Source organism: Podarcis cretensis, assembly GCF_951804945.1.
Source record: "Podarcis cretensis genome assembly, chromosome: 3".
Taxonomy (NCBI): domain Eukaryota; kingdom Metazoa; phylum Chordata; class Lepidosauria; order Squamata; family Lacertidae; genus Podarcis; species Podarcis cretensis.
The window spans coordinates 39,540,198-39,560,988 of NC_137172.1; the positions used below are offsets into that span (position 1 = coordinate 39,540,198).

Consider the following 20,791-nt stretch of genomic DNA (forward strand, 5'->3'; position numbering starts at 1 on the left):
TTTATTCCTATTTTAAGGACAAGAAAATTAGAGATATTGACGTGCCCCAGATGAGCTGCAGTACCTTAGACCACAATCCTGCAATTAACTGGGAATGTGCTTTAGAAACATTTTATTGTGATCTGGGCTTCTTTTGGCAATGACCCCAGAGGCATCAAATTCACTGAAAAGAAGGTATGTATACAAGTGATTTCTGGTCATTATCTGTCTGATGAAATTTTACTCCAAAAGTATTTGAAAAAGGTAGGAGGCAAAAAGAAACTTCAAGCATTAACGAATATAATAGCATGAAGGATTACAAGTGATCCTCTCATTACAAAATTTAATTGCCTCCCATTTAGCAGTTTGATGTGCCAGCAAATATTTAGCAAAACAATTTGAATGTGATACAGAACCTAAACTCTCATAGAGTTTGTAGCAAAGCTGCAGCTACTTCAAACTTTTTTTTTTTTTTATCAGAGCCACAGTGTTCAAAGAGACAGGTACCTTCCACCTTCCACAATGCTCAGGTCTCACCTTTCAGAATTGGCAGGGCGACTCGTCACAGGTTTGAAGATTGACACGCGCTCAAAGCAGCAGTAGAGCAAGTATACTAGGCCAACGCTGAATGGCGTGAACAGATCAAAGGTTTTGCAGACAAAGTGCCCTCCTGGAGCAGAAAAAGCAAATTGAAGCTACACCTTACAAAGAGAAAGGAGAAACACACACTACTTTATTATTAATCATATTTGTATCCCACCCTTCCTCCAAGGCACTGAGGGTGGTGCACATGGGGTTATGACATGTTATCCTCACATGCACCTGTGAGGGAGATTAGGCTGAAAAACAGTACCTTCTACACAATGAACATAATGGCTGAGCCGAGATCTAGATGGGGGCCTCCCCAATCTGTCCCATACACTGTCTATATCACACATGGTTTATGACAGCAGCCATTCTTGTCCATAGATGATATGGAGGACCATGCTGTGGAAATCTCACAGGATATTCTTTTGGGTACTTAACAATCACATTTTCAAAAGTCATTCAACCCTTTTCACCTCCATTTACCACTTCTCCCCTAATTCCCCGAAAAGGGAAGAGATTGGACAGAAGGGATTCCCGCAAAGTCCTCTGCCTGCTGCCTTTAGAATGTTTCCATGGTAAGCTGGTTAATTCCCAGGGCCAACATAAAGTTCTCCATTGCCTCGCTATGAGAATTTCATATTCTGCAAATACGAGGAGATAGCCAAGAGCTTCCAAATCCAAATCTTATTTTAAAAACAGTGATGCATAATTATAGAAGAGGAACAGAAGGACCAACACCTACAAAAACAAAGAGTCTGGTCTCTTACAAAATACTGCATAAAGTGGGGGTGGAGATAAGAGAGTCTAGAATAGTTAACACTAAAGCCACAAGGGACAGAAGGGGAAATACAGAGACGGGGGGGGGGGGGGAGCATGTGGAGAAGCACCTGTTCGTACGACAGAGAGTGCTGTGAGGAACTGGCAAAGAGTCAGCTGCTTGCTTAGAATCTCTTGGATGTTTTCCTGACCCTCAACAGAGAAACCCTGAAACACACAGCAAACAGCAAACCTTAATGCAAATCACATTTTATGTAACTGAAACCCAGTATCACATTTCATGAAACGGAAAACTTAAATTCAATTCACCCTTCCCTCTTTGGAGAGCGTGACAAGTCACTGCCTGCCCACTGAGCTGCATGCTGCCTTCTCCCCTCCCTGGGCTTAACGTGCGCTTTTGCCTTTCCATAGTCTGTCAGGGAAGAGGAAGCTTGCTTCTCACTTTCAGTAAAGAGGTAACTGAGATAATAGTCAGTAAGGATGGAGTGGGGAGTGAGCAGAGAATTGGTGGAAGTAGTCCTCCTTAGTCCCACACTCAGGAGGGTGGGGGATCATCTTCATGGCACTGTGCCTCATTGAAGAGTCTGTTCCTCCTCTGCATCATCCTTCTCTTCACACCTATCAGTTCTAGGAAGTGCTCATCACACAAGGAGCCACTGTCATTGTCTGTCACACAGTGTACACACACATACACACAGAGTGTGTGTTATTCAACTAGAAGGAACAAGGATGCACTCGCAGAGGGTAGCAGCAGCTTTCGTGCTGTACACTGAGTGCTCAGATATGCTGGTGAGGGACATCAGCAACAAATCTATGTTGTGATATTCTATGAACCACCACACCATGTATTTGTTGATTTTATTTGTACTGAAATGAAACCATTAATCCAATCCCAAAACAAAACTGATCCATTATCTATATCCAGAGGTAATCCTGTGTGTGTGTGTGTGTGTGTGTGTGTGTGTGTGTGTGTAAGCTCTCTGAATCATCACATCACATTTATAACAAGCTAAATGTAACATCACAATGCACAAAGCTTGGTCCCTCTCTTAGCTCAGTGAACAAAGGGGAAAGAGAAGGAACATACCCCATCAGCCATCAAGAAATGTACCCCCTTGCGATCTGTATTGTCCAGCACAAAATTCTGGAAGGCAGTGATGTTCTCTGGACGGGTGATGTCTCCATCTCCCTCAATTCCTTCTTCACCTGTGAGCAAGGAAAGCAAGGAATTTGCTCTCGTCAGCTGTGTATTATTGTCATTACATACCACAGAATCATTTCCAAAGATTTCTCATTATTTCATTTTAAAAACTTATGACTACACTTCTGCATAAAGTGATCTGAGAAGTTTTGTAAAAGAAGCGCCACTTCTCTCTCCTCTCGTGATGTTGGTATTCCTTGCTATCCTTGGTAGTTTCCACACTTGATTACATCCTTTGTTTAAAAAAATGGGACACAGTGGCAACAATCTGTGTATCCTGCCTGTCTGTCTCTAAGATCAAATGGCAATCAACTTTCAAAACATATACAACTTCTGTAGGTACTGACAGAGCTGTCACCAAAATGTTTTAAATTTAAAAATGCACGTGCATTCAAAACTCTTTAAGTCTTTCAATTGACACTGAAGATGAACTATGAAGGGGTGGGGAGAAGGTTGCCATAAATACATGCTTATACATACCATAGTAAGGCTCGAAGAGCTCACTAGAAGCAGCAAAGAAATCCTCCAATTTGAAATCATTTGGTCCTTTTAAGGTCATGCCAAAACCTTTTGCATGCCACTTCTTCCTCCAGAGGACATACTCTGAGAAGCCCCCAGGGCCAGCACATACATCAGCAAAGTACAGGAGCTCTGCATCACGATCTTTGATCAGAGGTTTCTGCCAAAATGGATAAGGGATGAGACTCAAAGCACCTCAACAGAAGCAACTGACTAACCAAAGATACAACTGCATTGCCATACTGCATCCCTGACTGCCAGGGCACTTAAAAAACAACCCCCCCCCAAAAAAAACCCCAACGATTTTAGTAAAACTTTGAAGGATTTTCCCACCCAATTCCCCCATTCACAGAAGATACTGAAGATTTACAGATATAGAGAAACCTTTACCCCTCGAGAATCCTTTGGGTTTGTAAACATGTGGTCGAAGACGTAGTCTAGGTTTGCCATCTTCATTGCTGCTCTGTAAATGCAAGAGGGAGACTTGTTAAGAGTCTGCCCTTGCTAACTCAAGGGCCGCAAATCTGAGATCCTTCACTGACCTGTTTAGGAAGAAGACTCCACGGATCATCTCATAGGGGTTGGACCTTGTACGAGCTCGGCGCATTTCCTCCCCATCCAGCTCATCAAACACACTCTGGAAAAAGAAGGAACAAGTCTAATTTGACAAGGAGGTCAAACTATAGTTAAGTAATATCAAATTACAGGAACCTAGCTATAGGGGAATAGCAATGAGCTCAAAATTCTCTAGCTGGAGGTATTAAGATGCAATAACTTAGGCAGCGCCACTACAACCTTTTGAAGCCAGTAAGAAACAAAGGCCTGGTCAAGTGAGATTTAAAACACTGAGTCTGAGAATTAAATTCTGGCCTCGAAATTAACGCCTTATATTGCATGGATGAAGTGTCAAGGTCTCTTGACCCCCAATGTCTCAAAACAACCAACTCGCAGAGCCTCCAGATCTTAGATATACTCCCGTTCTCTTCCACGGAGAGGCTATGTCCCCAACAGACAAAACTCACCTTGCACTGAAGCATATTCTGTAGGAGTTCTTCTCCACAGAAATGTGTTTCATCATCAATCACCAGTTTTTTCTAGAGAATAAAATATGGGGGAAATGAATAAACAAACAGAACATCTTCCTCTTCATTAAGACAATGTGGCAAGACACCTTTCATGAAAACACGCAGATCTAACAAAAAACAATAGTTTGGGGCATCTGCTCTCAGGTGGGAACTCTGACCTGCTCCTTGTGTGCCAGATAAACAGACACATCACTTTTTCAGTATGAGAAATAGGACTGAGGGACTGGAACTGTAGACACCTGCCTTTATCAACAGCTTCCCACATGTGATTCTTTTTCAAACTTTGAAAAGAAATAGTTTAAAGAATCATGGGCTAAATGGAATACTTATCTGATTTGGGGCCATACTTGCTGATCAAGCAAGTGATGCACATGGAAATGGCTTCAGACAGGAGCCTAATTTCTTACAGAGCTTTGCTTTAAAAAAAATAAATCACCTATGCTAATAAAAACTTGGATCAAAACACTGAGAGGTGACATTTAGCAAATATGAACCCACTCCAGACTTTTTGGGTTGACATCAGACAGCCAAACTTGATAACTAGGTGCCATCATCACATACTGGCTACATGATCTCCACTTCATAGGCTCAGGTAGCCTGCAAGAACCACTCTCTAGTTAAAACAAAAAGCATGTACATGTTGCCAAAGCTGCTGCTGAAAGGGATGCAAAAAAGGGATGCTGGGAAGGGGGCTTCTGAAGAATATTTTGGTGGTCTGAAAAATCTCTTGGGAGCATGGAAAACATTCACCCAGCTTTCATTTTAAAAAACTGTGCAAAAAGGCAACTTAATGAAACTCTGCATATAGGAAACAGGTTTGGTGTGACGTGCTCAAGGCTACCAAATAATTTATTTGATATTTAAGATCAAAGCCTTGCTGCTTGGGTCCAAGCCCAATGCACTCTTAACAAGGGCTCATAGCACTTTTTATAAGGGTCAGAAGCAAGGCTGATCAATAATCAGTCTGTTTCACTGCAACAGGAAACAGTATACAAGTACATATTGGAAGTATGCATCTATTTCTACTTCAGTTTTCAATCTAAGAACAGTTAGATATCTACTCACCAGGCAGACTAATAAACATGGCATTTTGCAGCCTGAAAAAAAGTGGGGAAGCTAGCTTTGTATAAACACCCTTAAGAATCACTGCGGTACATCAAACACTTGCCACTATATATCATTAATAAAAACGGCTGGTATCCAAGGAAAAGAAAAATCCTGTCACTGCTGTTATTTACACTTCTGGCTAGGCTGCAGCCTTTCAAACTATATCACTGGTGAGCAGCAATATTCTGTGCCAGGCAGACAGAGAACACTGTACAAAATGAGAGCATCACTACGGAAAATGCGGCTTCCTGCTGTTGTGATTAAGCAGCTTGTCAAGGTACTCAAGCTCTCACAAATGCAGCAATTACAAGGATGAAGCTTATTCGCGCTGCAATCTGATACTGAAGAACAGAGTGAGTAGCCCTCGAATACCCAAGTATATTAATTTGCTCCCTTCACGTGGAAGTATGGACTCAGGTTGAGAACACAGAGCTCAGCAAGATAATGAGTGTAAACACACCAACCTAGGACCCAGGCCCACATCACCCAGCAAAACATTTTTAGTACAGAAAATGGAAGAGCTCGACTGTTCACAGGTCCTTCTCAACAGATGGTTGTTGTTAGTCAAGTAATAAAGTATTATTATTAGATATAAACAACAATATGACATTCTGTAGACATCTGAAGGCAGCCCTGTATCAGGAAGCTTTTAATGTCCAATGTATTGTGTGTTCTTTATATTCTGTTGAAAGCCTCCCAGAGTGGCTGGGGCAACCCAGTCAGATGAGGGGGGGTATAAGTAATAAATTCTTATAAAAACTATTATAGTTCGGAAGTGAATGTTAGCCAAAACATTGGGTGAACATGGGCAGTCACTTTCTCTTAAGTCTAACACTACCTGACAGGGTCAACATGAGACTAAAATAGAAGAGGAACCATATATCGCACCCTCAACTCTTTGGAGGAGGACAAAACAAAAATGCAATAAATAAATTGTAAATAGAAATTCATTTATATAGGAGTTCATTGTGGACCAAGCACTAAAATAAAATGTTTGGAGCTCATCTGTAATTTTAATAAAAAATATTGAGAAAGTCAAAATCATCTAATTATATTTTTATTGGCATTTATTAAATGTATTTGTTTTACTTCAGTTGGCTTCCCTAATATTAATTATATTTTAAAATGTTTACTCAATATTTTGGTCATTCTGACCCGGTCTTAATGCGTTTGTGTCAGGGAACTCAAACTGCATTACACTTTTGCATGCAGAATGGCACCTCTGGACTTGGTACCCAGCCTCTCTGAATTCTTAATTGGCTTAGCCCTTAACTCTCTTCCCCATGCTTCATACCTTGCCTATAGTCATCCAATCCTTCATTTCCTCAGCATCTGGAATTTCAGTGGTACATTCTGGGAACCAGTCCACTTGCTCATAAGCGCTAGCCTGTGAACATAAGAAAAGATAAGTAAAAAAGAAGACTGTGTATGCTGCAGCAAAATTTAACTCCCTTAATATTTGGAAGTAAACCAGCTCAACACAATCTTTTAAGGCTGAAATTCAAATAATGTCTTTAAGAGAACCATAGTGTTTTCATAACACATGGGCAGGCAATATGTTCATGTAACAATTAAGAATAAGGAAGTTGAAATAGATTACCAGACAGAGGACAGGATTCACTTAACAAATCCTGCCAGAGTCCTGAATAAGGACTTCCACTTGCACATCAGGGCTTTCTCCCCTCTCTTCAACCCACTCCGGGCTCTGGGAGGTGGGGTGGGGTTGATGCAGGGGGAAGAGAGGGCGGAATAATTCCATCTAGAAAGCTAAAATTATTGTGCTGATGGAACGATCAAAAGAGCAAAGGGCTGAATTCCTCCCAGAAGCTAGCACCATTTGCAAGATAAAAGCCTTCAAACCAAGGGTTATTTTGCCATGAACTTCACCTGAGCCAGTGGCCAAAAGACCTCTCCACAATGCCTAACAGATAAGTGGAAAGCACAAAAAACATGTGGAAGGAACAAAATGTGCACATAATTACCTCTGGCTCATCCTGCCAGTTGATGTTGACTTCTCCGTCAAATCCTTTCAGAGTCAGCCCCAGACCTCGTCTTCCTTTCTGTTTGGAGGCCTCAACGATCTCTTGTCTCCCCTGGCCATATTTTCCAAGACCTTCACCTTCTCGGAAACCCATTTTGGCCTGTAAGCCAATGCAGAATAAGCTCCTTAGTAACGTCTAACAACAAATTTATGCACTACCTTCTGTGCTTAGGCTGAGGACTAGCAGAATAAATAAATAAATGAGGCCATCTTAGACTCCTGTGATTAAAAAGTATTGAGTGCACTTAATGAATCTCATAGAAGACTTCTGGACTCTCCTTCAAGTGTGTTCAACTTAATTAGGATGAAGCTAGATCAACAGAATGAAACATGTAAACACAACAACAAAAATGAACTGCCTTGCTACAAATGAGTAACCTGTGAAGAACTCAATAGCTATTTGCCATTTGTCATGTTTATCAACCTCTAAGTACTCTGGGCTCTTTGGACAGAAAAGTCTGTAATGAGACTACAGTTGTGATCATGGTCTCTCTCTTTCTGTCTCACACATGTCAGAAGCCCAAAGCAGTTCATGTGAACCTCACAACAGTAAACAGATGGGATTCAGTTAGCCATAACCCTTCAGCCAACGGTAGGATTTTCAAACTTGTGTTCCAGGGAACTCTGGGGTTCCTTGAAAGCTTATCAGGTACAACTTAAAGCAGAGGTTGCCAAATGGTGGTCTGGCCACTTCCTTCAGGTGGTCTGCAGCATGTCTGTGAAGAGCAGGTAGACGGCCAGGTTCTAAGGTGACTGGGATGGACTGGAAGTGATTGGGAGGAGGCATTTGAAAGGAGTGGAGAAGACTAGAGGTTTAAAAGTTTAATCTTGATTTCATTAAAGAGAATGTAGCATCATTACAATTGCTAAAACAGGCAGAAAAATCATTAAGTGGTCCACCAAGACCCTCCGTAATTTTCCTGTAGTCCATTGTGGGGGAAGTTTGAGAACCACTGTCTCAACAAACAGATCAGGTAGGTAGCTGTGTTGGTCTGATGCAGTATAAATAAATAAATAAATAAATAAATAAATAAATAAATAAATAAATAAATAAATAAATAAATAAATCTTAGTTGGTCTCTAAGGTGCTACTGGACAATTTTTTAATTTTTTAATTTATTTCAACGAACAGATCAGTAATGGCAAACAGGTTTCCCTGTAAAACAGCTCACATAAACATCTAGAAGATGGAAGTAGCAGGAGAACTGGGATACATTCTATGCTACACTCTCAATTAACACAGAGTGACCCTAGGATCCTCTGCTATGCACAGGGATTCTATAGCAGAAATGTGAAGATTCAACCTGCCATGAAGAGGTTCCTTGAAGACAGACATTTGAAAACCATAGAAATAAAGCAAATAGAATTATAGATCTTGTCGGTTATATTTTTTGATTGAAAATATTTTTAAAATTCCTTTACACTATTAAACACCTGCTGTGCTCTTACAGATATAATTTAAAGTCAGGAAGGAAAAACAGTACCGACCTGTGTTTGAAAGACTGCAAACCCCAGTTCCTCAACTGTTAATTAAAGAAAGCCAAGGTCTGAAGGGGAGGTCTAGCTTTGTGGCTCAACTCTCTGGAATGTTACTGTTGGAGAGACAGGATTTTCGTACTGTATCACTGCCACCCTCTGGAATTCCCTCCCTAGAGAGACCCACCTATATTCTTCCTTGCAACTTTTTAGGAGGCAAGTGAAAATATTTCAGATCAGGACACCATTTTGACTTTTGATATTTTATTTTGTATTGGTTCTTATTGTTACGATTCACCTATAGTTTGTTACCTTGGGCAGAATATTTTGTAATTAAGTAGATCAACTATTTCTTTGGCAGCATTTATTCTTTTAGAAACATATATGAGCCAGGGATGTTCAACCAGAGTTGTGACATTCCTTGGGGAAATCAGAAGCTGCTTAAACAACTTTACTCCTAGAAACACAAAGAGGAATATAGCACTCACTCAATTTCTTGTAATATAACTACCAGGAACTGATTCCTCAGCTAATCTACACAAATAATCACACACAAACAATATAAGCTTGGAGGGGCTCATTTATCTCCTAACAACTGCACATATTTCTTTAGGAGAGCTCACCTCACACTGAGAACTGTAGCTCTAGCACAGCTTACAGCAAACCCTCTACCATGAAAGTAATTACTGAATTCTGTGATGGATTTAATTAACTGCTCACTGACAGATAAGAATCAGGCAAGCCTCTATGAGCCAAGGGCAATACTGATGAGGGCCGAGTTATTTTCATAAGGCCTGAGCACTTCACTCAGAAAAGGTGCATCACAGACAACCAGAGCTCTGAATTTCCTTCCCAATATAATGCTTGCATAATTCTAGAGGCAAGGTTGCTACCTTATTCCCTGGCAGGGTTCCTGTGCTTTTAATATCTGTGTGACATACTGAAATTCAACAAGTGGAGATTTCCCTATCATTGGATCACAAGGATAAGAAAAGCTTCACCTGCTTCTGCTTGCTATGAAGCAGTTCAAGATTACCAGGGAAAATATGTCCGTTCTAGACTAAGGGACAGGTTGTCCCAAGTTCAATTTCTGCAACCTGTCCAATGCAGCTGAAGTTGTTGTTGTTAAAATACTGAAGATTGGAACATTTTATTATAAAGGCAAGATCCATTTTTTGTATTATGTGGAAGGTCAGATCTAAAACCTGCATGATACTTCATTGAAGTTATGCACACTTGCCTAGGATGAACTATTCCATATTTCAAAAAAGTTGTTTAAACTATGCACACACAGGAACTCACATGGTACCAAACAGCAACATGACTCCAGTGCCCCAAACAAGGAATTCCATTTGAATCGAATTTATTTTAAAGATTCATTGCGCTAGGAGTCCATCTGAAATTCTGATAGCATGAAGTAAAGAAAAAGAAGGGGGCTACAGAGTATGAACATTTGGATGTAGTCTGAGAACATAGGTGCACTGAAGTTTTGCTTTTGCTCCTAAGGAAATACAATAATCATGGGTGAAAAGGTTTATAATGCAGATTTCTCTGTCCCAATTCACGTTGTAAATGGCAATACTAAAAGCAAAAGAAGAGTGCTGAAATCACCTCTCTAAAATTCTTAGCATATAGGAAAACCGTACTTTGGTTCATACCTTTCCCTGAAATGCCTCTTTCCAGAAACTTGCAAACAGCAGGTAAGGAGACATTTAAGGACAGCAAGTATGACGGGGCAGGTAAGTACAACGTGGAGTGCTAAGCATATATGTTTCGGCATACATGGTGGCTTTGAAGTGCTACTCAAAACAGATAACCATTCCTTGATTTTGAACCAGATATGCGTTCAAATTTTACAAGTTTCTCCACCACCAACTACAGCTAGAAATAAGCTCCTAAAAATAAATGGTACAACCTGAAACTCAAAGGCAAATTATGCAATTTGCAACCTGACTGTGACTATGCAGCCTTCCAGCTTTCCTAACTTACTGAAAGAGCACTCTGGACACATATTTGGCCCAGACATGTTCCAATATAGTTGGGAAAGGAAATCCTACCAAATGGATCCCACTGATAGTGCTCTTATTTCCCCCGATTCGGTTTCCACAGGATGTTTGCAAGGCTGCTCTGACCTACCATGAGTTTCTGGGACACGCTGTTATACATGGAGTATCGGGAGGATGTCCCCTGTACAAGCGAGTCTGCGCTGAACTTATTGCTGAAAGAGCCAAGGACAGGCCGCCTCTCACTGATCTCGCCATCAGATTCGCTGCTGCTTGTGGTGGAAGACTCTGAAAACCAAGCAAAGGGAAGAAACGCTCAGTATAATCAAGTTATTCATGGAGAAGAACATAGATCTATCTAGCTCAGTACTGTCTACTCTGGCTGGCAGCAGCTCCCCACGGTTTCAGACTTATCTGGAGATACTGGGGTATGAATCTGGCACTGTTTGCATGTCAAGCATTTGCTCTACCACTAAACTATGGCGCTTGAGCCTTACAGTTCAATTCACTGCTGGAAATCTCTTTAAACTGCCACCAAGTGCTGTAGGAAGCAGACATCCCTCAAACACAATCCTTAGTGTTGCACTGGCTTCATGTGACAAGGAAGGAGATTCCAATTAAACAGCAAGAAAAACTTTCTAGCAGTAAGAGAAGAAGAGGAGTTTGGATTTGATATCCTGCTTTATCACTACCCGAAGGAGTCTCAAAGCGGCTAGGAGTCCTCAAACCGCCTGCGGTTCCTGCGCAATGTTTGCCATCTTGCCAAAGGTTGCAGGCAGCTTTACCTGCAGCAATTGCATGTTGATTGCCCTCTTAGAAGACAAAGTCCAGCAACCGGAGGAACATGTAGCTACGCTCCAAAGAATTAGAGAGCTGGAGCTCTTCTTGGAAGCAACAGAGCACACCGTCTCCACCAAGGAGGAGACAGGGGACTCCCCTGAGAAGGAGGCTAGTTCACCAACACAGGAGCCAGATATATGGAGAAACGTGACTCAAAGAAGTAGGAGGCCCAGGGTTCGCTCTGACTGTTTAGAAATACACAATCGCTTTGAGGTCCTCTCCCCTAGCATGGAAGACAAAGAGCAGACTCCATTTGAGGATCTCTCCCTCATTACAGTCGATCAGGTATATGAAGACGAGCAGCAAAGTCAGTCCTCAGGGAATGTGCAGGCGACCTTGGAACGGACAGCTCACGGAAGAACCCCGACCAGACCTAAGAGGAGGCGTGTAGTGGTGATAGGGGATTCCCTACTGAGGGGAACAGAAGCAGTGATCTGTGGGCCTGACAAGATGTCTCGGGAAGTGTGCTGTCTCCCCGGGGCTAAGATCCAAGATGTAACTGAACGACTGCAAGGAATCATAAAACCCACTGACAAATACCCCTTCTTCTTGGTTCATGTGGGAACCAATGACACTGCAAGCAATAGCCTCCAGAAGATCAAAAGAGACTACGAGGCTCTGGGCAGCAAATTGAAGCAATTAAATGCACAAATTGTCGTCTCATCTGTCCTCCCAGTTGAACGACGTGGCCCAGGGAGAGAGGGGAAAATAGTGGAAGTGAACAGCTGGCTTCGCAAATGGTGTAAACAGGAACGGTTTGGATTCTTAGATCACAGACTGCAGTTTCTTGAAGATGGACTTCTGGCAAGCGATGGGCTGCACCTCACAACGGATAGGAGGAATGTTTTTGCCAAAAATCTCAGAAACCCCATCAGGAGGGCTTTAAACTGACTAATGTGGGGGAGGGAGACAGTGCTCCTGAAGGTAGGAGCCTATCAATTGATGAAGATGATCATCCAAATGTCATAGTCCAAATGGAGCAAACAGCACGCAGACCTAGTGGTAGGAGGAAAAAATCCTTAAATAAGAGACACGGGGGGATGATTAATGGACTTCAATGTCTGTACACTAATGCGCAAAGCATGGGAAATAAACAAGATGAGCTTGAGCTCTTGGTACAGCAAACTAGATATGACATAACAGGCATCACTGAAACCTGGTGGGATAAGTCCCACGATTGGAATGTAATAATGGAGGGATACAATCTATTTCAGAGAAACAGACCAGACAAGAAAGGAGGAGGAGTGGCGTTATATGTCAGGGATGTGTATACCTGTGAAGAGATCCAAGATTTAGAACCTCAAAGCCAAAGTGAGAGCATTTGGGTCAAAATTAAGGGAGAGAAGAATAACAGTGACCTCATTGTGGGAGTTTACTATAGATCCCCAAGCCAAACGGAGGACATAGATGATGCCTTCCTGGAACAGATGGCCAAGCATGCAAAAGGAAGGGAGATAGTAGTAATGGGGGACTTCAATTACCCGGATATTTGCTGGATGTCAAACTCAGCCAAGAGCATAAGGTCAAACAGATTCCTCACTGGCCTTGTAGACAACTTCACTGTCCAGAAAGTGGGAGAAGCAACAAGAGGAACAGCCATTTTAGATCTGGTCCTAACCAATGTTGATGACCTGGTTAGTGGGGTAGAAGTGGAAGGATCATTAGGCGCGAGTGATCATGCTCTTCTGAAGTTTACTATACAGCGGAAAGGAGCAGCCAAGCATACTAGGACTCTATTTCTTGACTTTAAGAAAGCCGACTTCATAAAACTTAGGGAAGTGCTGGGTGAGATCCCATGGACAGTAATACTAAAAGGAAAGGGAGTTCATGATGGCTGGGAGTTTGTTAAGAGGGAGATAGTAAAAGCACAACTTCAGGCAATACCAATGAGACGGAAACATGGAAGGTGCCTAAAGAAGCCAGGGTGGCTATCTAAAGAACTTTTAACTGAGTTAAGATTAAAAAAGGATGTGTACAAAAAATGGAAAAGGGGGGAAACCACCAAAGAGGAATTCAAACAAATAGCCAGCACGTGTAGACACAAAGTCAGAAAAGCTAAAGCACAGAATGAACTCAGGCTTGCTAGAGAGGTTAAAAGCAACAAAAAAGGCTTTTATGGGTATGTTCATAGCAAAAGGAAGAACAAAGAAACAGTGGGGTCACTCAGAGGAGAAGATGGTGAAATGGAAACAGGGGACACAGAAAGGGCTGAACTCCTCAATGCCTTCTTTGCCTCAGTCTTCTCCGATAAAGAAAACAATGCCCGACCTGAAGAATTTGGAGCAAATGATTCAGCAGAGGAAACACAGCCCAGAATAACTAAGGAGATAGTACAAGAATACTTGGCTAGTTTAGATGTATTCAAGTCTCCAGGGCCAGATGAACTGCATCCAAGAGTATTAAAAGAACTGGCAGATGTGATCTCAGAACCACTGGCAGTCATCTTTGAGAATTCCTGGAGAACAGGCAAAGTCTCAGCAGACTGGAGGAGGGCTAATGTTGTCCCTATTTTCAAAAAGGGGAAAAGAGAGGACCCAAATAATTACCGCCCAGCCAGTCTGACATCAATACCAGGGAAGATTCTGGAGCAGATCATTAAGCAAACAGTCTGTGAGCACCTAGAAAGGAATGCTGTGATCACCAATAGTCAGTATGGATTTCTGAAAAATAAGTCATGTCAGACTAACCTGATCTCGTTTTTTGACAGAATTACAAGCCTGGTAGATGAAGGGAACGCAGTGGATGTAGCCTACCTTGATTTCAGCAAGGCATTTGACAAGGTGCCCCATGATATTCTTGTAAAGAAGCTGGTAAAATGCAGTCTTGACTATGCTACCACTCAGTGGATTTGTAACTGGCTGACTGACCGAACCCAAAGGGTGCTCATCAATGGTTCCTCTTCATCTTGGAGAAGAGTGACTAGTGGGGTGCCACAGGGTTCTGTCTTGGGCCCGGTCTTATTCAACATCTATATCAATGACTTGGATGATGGACTCAAGGGCATCCTGATCAAATTTGCAGATGGCACCAAACTGGGAGGGGTGGCTAACACCCCAGAGGACAGGATCACACTTCAAAACGACCTTGACAGATTAGAGAACTGGGCCAAAACAAACAAGATGAATTTTAACAGGGAGAAATGTAAAGTATTGCACTTGGGCAAAAAAAAATGAGAGGCACAAATACAAGATGGGTGACACCTGGCTTGAGAGCAGTACATGTGAAAAGGATCTAGGAGTCTTGGTTGACCACAAACTTGATATGAGCCAACAGTGTGACGCGGCAGCTAAAAAAGCCAATGCAATTCTGGGCTGCATCAATAGGAGTATAGCATCTAGATCAAGGGAAATAATAGTGCCACTGTATTCTGCTCTGGTCAGACCTCACCTGGAGTACTGTGTCCAGTTCTGGGTACCACAGTTCAAGAAGGACACTGACAAACTGGAACGTGTCCAGAGGAGGGCAACCAAAATGGTCAAAGGCCTGGAAACAATGCCTTATGAGGAACGGCTAAGGGAGCTAGGCATGTTTAGCCTGGAGAAGAGGAGGTTAAGGGGTGATATGATAGCCATGTTCAAATATATAAAAGGATGTCACATAGAGGAGGGAGAAAGGTTGTTTTCTTCTGCTCCAGAGAAGCGGACACGGAGCAATGGATCCAAACTACAAGAAAGAAGATTCCACCTAAACATTAGGAAGAACTTCCTGACAGTAAGAGCTGTTCGACAGTGGAATTTGCTGCCAAGGAGTGTGGTGGAGTCTCCTTCTTTGGAGGTCTTTAAGCAGAGGCTTGACAACCATATGTCAGGAGTGCTCTGATGGTGCTTCCTGCTTGGCAGGGGGTTGGACTCGATGGCCCTTGTGGTCTCTTCCAACTCTATGATTCTATGATTCTATTCTAACATTCTCCTTTCCCTTCCTCCCCCACAACAAACACTCTGTGAGGTGAGTGGGGCTGAGAGATTTCAAAGAAGTGTGACTGGCCCAAGGTCACCCAGCAGCTGCATGTGGAGGAGCGGAGACACGAACCCGGTTCCCCAGAATACGAGACTACCGCTCTTAACCACTACACCACACTGGCTCTGTTCAAAAGCAGAATGGACTCCTTCAGGAGGTGGTGGACTCTCCTTCGTTGGAGGTTTTTAAGCAGAAGTTGGATGGCCGTCAGTCATGGAGCTGAGTCAGAAAAGTTGTTTTATAGACTGCAATAACAAATGAAAATTCCACTGACTTGTTTGTACCCTATATAGCCCCCAGTGCCTCTGACCTCACATGGTACTCACAATGGTTTAACTATTCTTCTCTGGAAATTAGCAAGCAGGGTTCTAATGATACCAGTTAGTCCATGACTCCATTCTATGTCCAATGAAAGGTTGATTGCAGCACAACCAAGTTTAGATGTGGACAGGCCCATGTGATGTTAACTCTATAGTTACCTTGAGCTCCATGATTACCAAGTTGTGTTTCATCATCTGATGTGGAGCTGAGGGTCAGACCCAACTCTTCGATCCTTTTCTTCTGCCTCTTTAGGGGACTGCTATATTCAGGTTCTGCTCGTCGTTTCATTTTCTCTGCAAGGAGGAAACAAAATATTTAATTATTAAAATATTTCTATATTGCCTATTATAGGGGCATCGCAAGATGGTGTACAACAATACCAAGAAATACAATACAAATACAATCAAAATGATTACAATGCAATCCGGTGGACAGTAAAAATATTCTTAAAACCCCAGAATGGCTGGTGGTAATAGTCAGAAAAAGTCATAGTAAACAAGAAGGTTTTCACCATGTGCCAGAATAGTTTCAAACACGTTCATAAGTGTGGCATAATTTTAAGGCAGTGGAGTATTCAGGTTTTCAGTCCTTATATAGAAACATTCTCTTAAGAAGAAAACTCTTTCCTCTGTGCACTTTCAAGACCGCTCATATAAAATAGGAGGGAAATCAGGAAAGCAAACAATTTGCTCTCCATTAATTTAAAAAGAATGAAAACACCTGAATAGGCATTTTCATAGCATGTTTTCATTCCACCACTTTCATCATACAGACACACATCCCAGTAGAACACAGTTCTAATTCAGGTTTCACTGATAAACACACAAGAGAAAAAACAGCACAATCCTATTGTTTATTCTCATTGAGCCTTACTTCCAGGTTACTGACATACAACTGCATCTTAAGATTGCAATCCTAACCACACTTGCTAGTGAGTAAGCCCTATTAAGAGAGTGGGAGATGCTGCCAAATAACCATGCACATGACTGTACAGCATGCTCCTTTGAACTCAGAGGGGCAAATTTATAAGTAAACATGAATAGGACGGAGCTGTAACCATGCAATCCTTTACATATCTACTCAGAAGGTTCTACTGAGTCAGCACCAGCTTACTTCTAGGTAAGAGGCTGCAGCCTAAGCTTGTCAAGTTATCACAGTACATAAACAAATAACAAAAGGTGCCCAAAGTATACCACCAGTTTAGCAGGTAGTCCTGAGTTAACAAATTTGTGAAGAACCAGTTTCTAATGCCAGAGCATTCAGAAACCTGGTTATAAATAATGTTATTTATATGAGCTCTCATATATTGCAATAATGTACTGTAGTTGCTAATAAAAACATCAAAAGCATTATTTTTTGTTATGGAAGATACACTGATACCACAGCATAATAGGGCTAAATAACACACCACTGAATTTACCACTCCTGGGATCATTAAAACTAGGAGAAGAAACATCAACTATGTGGTACAAATTTTCTTGAGGCAAGTGAGGAACAACAGGGACAGCACTGTGGCTATGCTTATTAACGGTGGTGAACACAACATTGTTCATTTGTACAAATCATAAAACTGAATAAACTGAATGTTAAACATAAGAGCTGAAAGCTTAAAGTTGTATAGGCATGGTAAAATTCCCAGGATGAAGCCATCCCCTTCCAGTCTCCCTGCAATCAGCACGAGAAACAGCAGCTAGTTAAAAGGAGTATCAACGAGAAGATTTTCATTTTAGTTCTTCTATGGGCAACATTTTACAGCACAAATCATATACATGCCTACTTAAATCCCATTCAGTTCACTGGGGCTTACTTCGAGGTACGTAGATATATGATTCGAGCCCATCCATCACTGGGCAATGAGGGATTTTACTGAACAGTAGCACTGAGTCACATTAACTTGGAAATATAAATGAATTATATAAAAGAACACTGCACAATGCTAGAAGATCTCACAATACATTGGGGGACAGTCTCAAATTTTATTCTGAATATGTACACAGTCTTCAATACCCAACAGAAAGTAAAGCACAGTATTGTAACAGATAGTTTCTTCACAATTTCATCCAGTTGATTGGTTTTATAACAAAACCCATTTCTATGACGAAGCCATTAAGTGCTCAACTAGGAATATTATATTTTAATTCAGATGCCAGCTAGTGTACTTATATTTACTAAACCCTATGGGGGTGGGAGAGATGGCCTTAATATAGCCACCATCACAACAAAACAACACTAATTTGCAAAGAGGACTGAGGGCTGGGGGGGGGGGGAGAGAGAGTCAGAGGAAAACACCAGAGCAAAGGATGGAGGTGGTTTAGGTAAGGGGAAGAAGTCGGGATTCCAGGTGGAAGCTAAAAGGAGCGTATGTTTCTGTGCAGAATCCACAGTCTGTGGAGAGCTGCAACCTGACTTCAAGCAGGCTTACCCAGAAGTAAGTCCAAATGAGCTAAAGAGAACTTATTTCCTGGGAAACATGCTTAGCATCTCAGCCTTGGTAAAAGGGGGAAACCGGGAGATGGGAGATGAAAAGGGAGGCGAGGGAGTATCAGGACACAGGAGAGACAGAAACCTATCAAGCGATGCCCTCAGGAGGGAAGGTCTCGGCTAGGCTAGGAGACATAACGGGGAGAGGCAGGAACCGGGGACGTAGAGGGGCAGACAGGGGCGGCCAGCCTGGAGTATTCTCGGGAGCTGCAAACAAGTGGAGACAATCGGAAAAGCAGCGTGACAGGGGCGGCGGGGGGCAGAGAAGCAGGGGCAAAACGGCCCCCCCCCAGGCTCGTTCGCTCTCCCCGACCCTCCCGGGAGCCCTTGCTACACTCACACGAGGGGAAGGGGGAGGCTCTGTCTTAGGCCGGAGCGGGAGATGAGGGCAGAGAAGACCGCGAAGGCCGAGCCTCAGCCCCCTCCAGACACGCGCCTGGGCTCGAGAGACAGAGAGAGGAAAGAAGGCCGGATCCCCCCAACTCCTCTCCGCCACAGTTCAGTTTCGTTTCCCGGCAGCTCCGCACTGGGACGGGGCCCTTCCTTCGCGCGCGGCGCAAACTAATGACGCAATGGGGAGGCGAGAAGAAGTCCTAGAGAGGCGCAGGGCCCCCTCGTGGCGGGAGGCTGCAGAGTGTGTTGAGGGAGCGAGAAGCATCTCAGAGCCTTCACCTCGCGAAATAAATACTGTAGTACATACAGGGGAGTATTAAGCGAAAACGTAAGCTTCTTGTTCCCCACCTTGCACGATTAAAGTGCAAATTAAAGTTCCCTTTAATTTGACGTTTTAAAGTGCTGTAAATAATAATGCAGCGCATTTGGAATAGTCTACGTGCTTCACACGTAGGTGAAGGATAGCTCAGAGTAGACCCATGTCCTAGTAACTAGTTGGATATTGTGGAAGATCAGCAGCCTTGCTAATTAGCATAAGGAGATTAGTCTACAGAGCTGCATTGCTCAGGGAGATACTCAGACCATAGAAATACAATTGGTAGAGAGGTCTCTGTCTGATGTTATTTCCCCTCCACTCCTGGGAGGGAAGGAGTAACTGATACAAGAGAATAAACATTACTTCAAACCATATTTCCCCCCAAGACCCATTTATCCTTATTAGAACCCAATAAGGCAGACATATATGCACAAAGTATTTGTTTTTAATGTGATCCCATTGAGATCCCAAGATGAAATTTTGTAGGAAGCTCTTTAAAATATGAATTATTATTTTTTTGGAATTCTTTAATCATATTGATTTTTTTATATCACTATTTAAAAATTTTCAAAACATTTAATTTTGTAACTTAAATTAAAAGTTTAAAGTAAGTCCATTGTGTGCCATATCATATTAAAGCCCATGAAGTTCTGAAGAGATTTGTATTTTTAGTTTTGAATTACTGGGATCTTTTCTTATACTACTTTTAGGAAACAGATAAATGAAAGCAATATAAAATGGTAAGGTAAATGTCACTGGATCACTTGACATGGAATGCCCCTAAACCAAAAAAAGGAGATGTGCAGAATGCATAAATATGTAACAGATGAAGTCTTTCCAATTTCTGTCCTCCATCTTTTCCCCTGAAAAGTCCAGGTAGGTGACAGAATGGTTAACACCTTCAAACAGTCAAAAACAAATATATACACTACAAGCAAGCTTCACATGGGCATATCAGTGCAAACCAGAGATAGCTAACCTGTGTAGTCCAACAACACCCACTATACCTTGCCCATGGTGGCTGAGTATGATGGGAAGGCCAGAGATTCCCCGTCCCTTGTGTATACCCATGACTTTAAAATACTTGATGCACCAGGAAAGCATTTAAGAATAGGCTTGTCCACGGCAAGAGACAAGTGATAAGCAGAGTGGTATTTAAAAAAATATGACCAGGAGCTTTTTCTACCAACAAATTACTATAGGCAGCAACCATTTTAGACATGCCCAATGTGCATGTTCACATCATCCCCAACCCAGAAGTGACCTGAAAACATCACCAAAAAAGGGGGAGGCCGGGGCAGGGGCAGAATGGAGTGTTTGCAGGCATTTTCAATGGTGTTTCACTTAAAACGCATAATCCCCATGTCAACTGGGAGATGCCTTTGATCGAATGCATGGTCTTCTTAAAGAGTTGCTTCATCCACTACAGTTTCCCTCAAAAATATCAATTCTATATACACTGCTGCATGTCTCCAGTAAGCACATTCATACACAGTGAACACCCTGTGAAACAGACACTTTGAAGTTGACACATGACTATGCAGATGCAATGTCACAACAGGGGACGGCAGCTGGGATAGCAGAGCAGAACATCCAGAAAGGTAGCTTCCCTCTTCTGAAACGAGAGTGTTTCCAAAATTGCCAAATAACAGAAATCAATGAGAACTAGGTGCACCATCATGTGTAACAAGGTTGATATAGCAAAGC

General features: G+C 42.3%; 1 protein-coding gene across 1 annotated transcript in view; it reads right to left on the reverse strand.

Moving 5' to 3' along the window:
- CMTR1 (cap methyltransferase 1) overlaps positions 1-18,903 on the reverse strand; it is a 38,017-nt gene extending 19,114 nt beyond the window's left edge. The window contains exons 1-12 of the mRNA XM_079969209.1: positions 18,716-18,903; positions 16,053-16,187; positions 10,910-11,064; positions 7,239-7,397; positions 6,551-6,643; positions 4,087-4,158; positions 3,607-3,701; positions 3,455-3,527; positions 3,026-3,224; positions 2,432-2,550; positions 1,455-1,551; positions 517-649 (exon numbers count right to left, since the gene is read on the reverse strand). Of these exons, the coding sequence (XP_079825335.1) occupies positions 517-649; positions 1,455-1,551; positions 2,432-2,550; positions 3,026-3,224; positions 3,455-3,527; positions 3,607-3,701; positions 4,087-4,158; positions 6,551-6,643; positions 7,239-7,397; positions 10,910-11,064; positions 16,053-16,182 (1,325 nt within the window). The 5' untranslated portion in view covers positions 16,183-16,187; positions 18,716-18,903. The remainder of the gene's footprint in view (positions 1-516; positions 650-1,454; positions 1,552-2,431; positions 2,551-3,025; positions 3,225-3,454; positions 3,528-3,606; positions 3,702-4,086; positions 4,159-6,550; positions 6,644-7,238; positions 7,398-10,909; positions 11,065-16,052; positions 16,188-18,715) is intronic.
- Positions 18,904-20,791: the final 1,888 nt, after the last annotated feature.